The 6,423-nt window shown below is 40.1% G+C and overlaps 1 protein-coding gene across 1 annotated transcript; it reads right to left on the reverse strand.

Moving 5' to 3' along the window:
- Positions 1-204: 204 nt before the first annotated feature.
- LOC136392921 (olfactory receptor 1J4-like) lies at positions 205-5,757 on the reverse strand. The gene is made up of 2 exons (XM_066365601.1): positions 5,737-5,757; positions 205-1,155 (listed from the first exon to the last, which is right to left on the reverse strand). The coding sequence occupies exons 1-2, from the start codon at positions 5,755-5,757 to the stop codon at positions 205-207; spliced, it is 972 nt and encodes a 323-aa protein (XP_066221698.1).
- Between the last annotated feature and the right edge of the window lie 666 nt (positions 5,758-6,423).

Consider the following 6,423-nt stretch of genomic DNA (forward strand, 5'->3'; position numbering starts at 1 on the left):
AAAACAAATGAATAGTAGGATATATTAATTAGCTTTAAACACTGTTAACAATCCCAGTAGCAAACTAGACGTTCTTGACAAATAAACAGCACTTATACATGGCATTACAATGCCTATTATTAAAATTATATGGAGATGTCGACCATACAATATTTTAGAAGCTATGTCTCACTTGCTCCTGAATGCAATAAGAGGATTTAGTGATTACAACTTAAAGACATTAACCCTGTTGACACACATTACCAAGGACTGTTTGATGTCTCTGTTCCTCAGGCTGTAGATGAAGGGGTTCAGCATGGGGGTAACTACCACGTACATGACCGAAGCAATGATGTCCTTGGAATCCCACGAGGAGGAGAAAATGTAAACACCTGCAATTGTCCCATAGTATAAGGACACCACAAAGAGATGGGAGCCACAGGTAGAAAAGGCTTTATAGAGTCCCTTAGTAGAGGGGACCCTCAAGATGATGGTCCCTATACGGACATATGAGCTCAAAATAATACACAAAGGCAGGAATAAAAGCATTCCTCCCACGGTGAAGATGACCAGCTCATTGAGGAAGATGTCAGAGCAGCTCAGCTTCAGAAGCGCAGACAGGTCACAGTAGAAGTGGCTGATGGTGCTGTCAGCACAGAAGGACAGTTGGACCAGGAGGAGGGTGTGCAACAGGGCATTGACACAGGACAAAATCCAGGAGCCAGCTACCAGCAGCACACACAGCCCCTCTCTCATGATGGTGGTGTAGTGTAGAGGGTGACAGATGGCCACGTACCTGTCATATGCCATCACTGCCAGAAGAAAATTGTCAATACCAGCAAAAACCATGAAAAAATACAGCTGAAAAACACATCCCACATAGGGGATGGATTGTTGCCGAGTCTGCATGTTCATGAGCATCTTGGGGACAGTGACAGATGACAGAGAAATGTCAGAGAAGGCCAAGTGGCTGAGGAAGAAGTACATGGGTGTGTGCAGGCGGGAGTCCAGCCTGATGAGCAGGATGATGAGCAGGTTGCCCAGCACCGTGGTCAGGTACATGCCCAGGAACAGGGTGAAGAACCCGTGCTCCTGCCCTGGCCAGATGGGGAGCCCCAGGAGGAGGAACTCGGACACGCTGCTCTGGTTCTCGGGCCCCATGCTGCTCCCCGTCTGCTGGGGAGGAAGGAGGTTTGGGACTCTCAGCAACCTGGAAAGGACACCGAGGACCATCATGTCTCATGCTGTAATTCTCCAGGAAAACCAGAAATTCTTAACTGCCCTCCCATAAATTTCTCACATCTGTGGAACAATATCTGCTCCTCTATCCCAGTGAGGATCCAGGAAAACATCACATCCCTAATCAGCCGATAAAACCTCATTACACTGAAGCAAGAGGGTGTTCACTGTTGCATTCAACTATTATTTATTAAACATTATTCTGTGCTGGGGCCTCTAATAAGGACTGAGATAGAGTATTGAACAAGAAATCACAGTCCCCAATACTGTGTGTTTAGATTGTGAGGCATGGAGGGATAATTTCCACCAGAGTAGTCCACGAACTTTCTTCATAATGATGCTGAATGTTTTGGTGAATATTTGGGTACTCATCTGAGGACTTAACCTGTGTTTCCCAATCAAATTCACACATCAGTCTGTATTCCCAGAATTTAAAACCACTTCACAACTGCACTAAGAATTTGCATTCCTTCATTTATTCTTGCTTTTAAGAAATAGAAACATATATGATACAAATGCTGTAGGCACACAACAGTACAGTAAAGGACAAAATGGCACACACATATGTGTGTTTACGTCAATGTTATATGTGATTTGTTATGTGCATCACTTGACATATATGTACTTCAAGGCAAGTGTCCTTTTTTCCATTTTATAGATGTGGAAACTGAGGCCAAAGATTGAAGTAACTTTCCCAGGTCTCACCACAATTTGATGGTGATTCTGCACAAATTTCACAGAGCATGATGCCTGGAGTATTTGTATTTTTGACCTTGCATGTCTAATAAAAGAAATCAAAGTTGTACAAAATTCAGAGCAACTCATTTACACTTGGGTCTAGAAAATGATAGACTTGTTTCAAGAATACAGGGATTAACTTAGAGTTTGGTTATCTCAGCTATTGGTACCCAAGAAATTGGACACCTCAGGAAATACTTGAGATCGTGGACACAGATCATACACCTGCAACACACATACAAACAGAATGCTGATTTGAGAATTTCAGTCTCCTGTCACCATGTTCACTTAGTAAGGAAAGGACAGTCAATATGTGGATCAGCTCATAAACACTCATGTACATACATACAAGTCATAAGTAACACTGAATGTGAGACATACACAACACACAATGATGAACCACTCACCCACAAACACACTCACAATGCACATCAACACATCTGATTCATGACACACCTACTAAACACTCAACTCACTACATATACATAATTCAGGCACTGTACACACATGTCATCAAGAGCATATAAGATCCAATACAATCTATAAACCTCACAAGAAACACACACCAACAATGCAGATGCACACTCAGCCACACACTCCGTACAACATCAGCACACCCACTCCTGTTACTGATAGGAATGATCCCTGTGCTGCAGGTGTTTATGGTCACAGTCATGAACCAAGAGTCCCTAGTCACACAGCAGGAGGCTGGTCACTTGGTCTATGCCCGCTAATACAGGGTCAAAATGAAGACTAATTCAGAAAAATGGTTGGCTATGAGTTAGACACATAGCACGTGCACACACACACACACACACACACAACTATCAAACACCATGTACACAAGCATATACACTCCATACAAACACACACAGACATGGACACAGAGTCCCACATGACCCACTAGCACACAGGCAGACCCATCGCCAAGGGCAGAGTCCCAGCCCCTCTGACCTGTGCCCGTCACTGCTGAGTCAGACCCTTCTGCTCCAGACTGCTGCCCGACTCCTCAGGTTTCTTCAGGAGGCCTTAGGTCCAGACACAGAGAAGAAACATCTGTGGCCCTGGCCCTTCTAGAGACTTTCATTCTCCTCAGCCAGCTCCAGGGAAATGAGTCCAAGGCAAGACTTAATTACTAATGAGAGACTGAAACTCAGTCCCCAGGCTTTGGGCTAGTTTCTGACTGCCCTTTGGGGAGCTGTGTGTCCCAGAGCCAGAGGGACTGAAGTCCTGGGGGACAGTGTCCATGACTCAAGTGATGTCCTGGGCTCATTTCTTTTTGGGCATTGTTCCAGCTGGGACAAAAGATTTTTTAATTTTCTATTTTGATTGATTTTAAAGGTATGAGAAAGGTTGTAAAAATTATATGGACTTTTCCTGGACAAGCTTCACTTTGAATCCCAGTTGGTTGAATTAACTTTTTTTTTTTTTTTTTGGTTTCCCTTCTGTGTGAATATATATATGTATGTATATTAAAATCTTAGATTTTCACCAGTTACATCACACTGCATATTATATAAAGGGCATATAATATTAATTTTTTTAATTACTTGTGTTTTAATCCTTGAACTATTGGCTAAAGTGGTGTCTGCCTCGTTCTCTGCTGTAAAGTTACAATTTTTAAAGGTTAAAAATTTCACCTTGTAATTAATAAGGATTGCTCTGGTAGATGTTTTGATACTATATAAAAATAACATTTTCCTTGTTAAAGTTTTACTTTCTGCTTTTAAAATCCACTGGTGTCCCTGATTCCAGTGATGCTCTGGGCTCCTTTCTTCTTTAGTCATTGTTCCAGCTGGGACAGAGGATCTTTCAACTTTTTATTTTGAAATGATTTTAAAGATATGGAAATGCTATAAAAATGACATGAAGAATTCCTCCACAGGTTTCACCCAGATTCCCCAATGGTTAACTGTTTACTGTGTTTCCCTTCTGTGTATATGTATTTTGTGTGCACCTTTCAGGCTTACATTTTCAGTAGATACACCACAGTGCGTATTAATTTTCCCATGACTAGTGTTTTGATCCTCCATCAGATGGCTAAGGTGCTGTCTGCCTGGTTCTCTGCTGTAAAGTTACCATTTCTTTAAAGTTACTATTTTAACCTTGTAATTGATTGGTATCATGTGGGTAGATATTTTGATACTGTATAAACATAACTTGTTCCTTGTTACATTTCACCCACTACACTTAGCATCTACCACAGATTCCTTTTTAGTTTAATATTGCATATATTTAATCAGTTGATTTCCATAATCTTCCTAAATGTAACCAGGTACAAAACAGGCATATTTTTACCAAAAAACTAAAGCCCAGAGCTAATTACCATAAAGTGAATGTGCTCTGACTCCAACGCAGTGGTAGTCAACCTGGTCCCTACCGCCCACTAGGGGGCGTTCCAGATGTCATGGTGGGCCATAGCAGAGCAACCAAAGTATAAATAAAAAGAAAGATTTAACTATAGTAAGTTGTTTTATAAAGATTTATTCTGCCAAACTTAGCGAAAATCCAACATAAAGTACTTGGTAAGTAATTATTATTATTATATGCTTTAACTTGCTATAACTCTGCTTTATAAATTTTACAAAGTAAAGTTACTTCCCTACTGTATAAATCACCATTACTGTGGAACCGATGGGCGGTTAGAAAATTTTACTACTAACAGAGATACAAAAGTGGGCAGTAGGTATAAAAAGGTTGACTACCCCTGGTCCAAGACCCTGGTATATGTGCTGTGATTATAACACAAGTACATTCTAGATGTTGGTTGACCTGCAGCTACTGATTTTGTTCCCTAAGACTAAACAAGACATGGTTTTGAGGGGTAACACCAACAAAATTCTTATCATGGAATTAATACTCCATTTTGTTGAAACATTCTTTTTTTTTTTAATTTTTTTATTTATTCATTTTAGAGAGGAGAGGGAGAGACAGAGAGAGAGAAGTGGGGGAGGAGCTGGAAGCATCAACTTCCATATGTGCCTTGACTAGGCAAGCCCAGGGTTTCGAACCGGCGACCTCAGCATTTCCAGGTCGACGCTTTATCCACTGCGCCACCACAGATCAGGCTGTTGAAACATTCTGTTGCAGATTACTTGAGGAGATCTAGTCAGTACAGACAGTGAGTGATTCATAGGACTTATTTATAAAATTTTTATGAGAATGAAAAATTTATTTATTAACGAAATTATTTATATTTTTATTTGTTATTAATTTTAATTTGCTATGTTAACATGAATTCAATCGTCCCACTCAATATAACTCCCTCACCCCCACCTCCTTGTCCCCCATTGCCCCTCCCTTCCCTTTGGGATTTGCTGTCCTGTTATCTTATCTGTATATCTATGTTAGGTATATATAATTTCACTAATCCCTTCACCTTCTCATCTCCCTTCCCTCTGAGAGCTGTCCCTCCACTCCCTGTGACCCTGCCTCTGCCTCTATTCCATTCCTCAGTTCACTTTGTTCCTTAGATTCCACATATAAGTGAGATCATATGATATTTTTCCTTCTCTGCCCCGCTTACTTAACTTAGCATAATAAACTCCAGGTCCATCCATGTCATAGCAAAAGGTAAGATTTCCTTCTCTTTTATGGCCACATAGTATTCCATTGTGTATATGTACCACAGTGTTTTAATCTATTCGTCCACTGATGGACACTTGGTCTATTTCCATGTCTTGGCTATTGTAAACAATGGTGCAATAAACATGGGAATGCATTCTTCTTTTGAATCAGTAATTTTGGATTCTTAGGATATATTCCTAAAAGTGGGATAGCTGAGTCAAAAGGCAGTTCCATTTTTAATTTTCTGAGGAAACTCCAACTGTTTTCCACAGTGATTGCACAAGTCTGCATTCCCACAAGCAGAGCAGGAAGGTTCCCTTTTCACCACACCCTTGCCAGCACTTATTGTATGTTGATTTCTAAATTGCTCCATTCTGACAGGTGTCAGGTGGTATCTCATTGTGTTTTTAATTTGCGTTTCTCTGATGATTAGTGATGTTGAAAGTTTTTTCCTATGCCTATTGGCCATCTGTATGTCCTCTTTGAAGAAGGTTCTATTTAGTTCTTTTGCTCATTTTTAATTGGATTGTTTATCTTCCTGATGTTGAGTTTTAGAAGTTCTTTATAAATTTTGGTTATTAACCCCTTATCAGACGTATTGGCGAATAGGTTCTCTCACTGTGTGAGATTTCTTTTAATTTTGTTCATGGTGTCTTTTGCTGTGCAAAAACATTTAGTTTGATGTAGGCCCATTGGTTTATTTTGTCCTTTATTTCACTTGCCCATGAAGATAAAACAGCAAAAATATTGCTATGAAAGATATCAGAGAGTTTACTGCCTCTTTTCTTCCAAGATGATTATAGTTTCACGAGTTACATTTAGGTCTTTTATCCATTTTGTATTTATTTCGGTGAATGGTATAAGGTGGTGATCTAGTTCAATTTTTTGCATGTACCTGTT

This window comes from Saccopteryx leptura, chromosome 2, assembly GCF_036850995.1.
Source record: "Saccopteryx leptura isolate mSacLep1 chromosome 2, mSacLep1_pri_phased_curated, whole genome shotgun sequence".
NCBI classification, from domain to species: domain Eukaryota; kingdom Metazoa; phylum Chordata; class Mammalia; order Chiroptera; family Emballonuridae; genus Saccopteryx; species Saccopteryx leptura.

Excerpts from the sequence above, each read along its gene's own strand:
- LOC136392921 (XM_066365601.1), bottom strand. The coding sequence starts at position 5,757 with ATGGAACTGCCTTTTGACTCA. Across the intron at positions 1,156-5,736 it reads TGGAACTGCCTTTTGACTCA|CAGACGGGGAGCAGCATGGG; the intron begins GCTATCCCACTT and ends CTTCCTCCCCAG.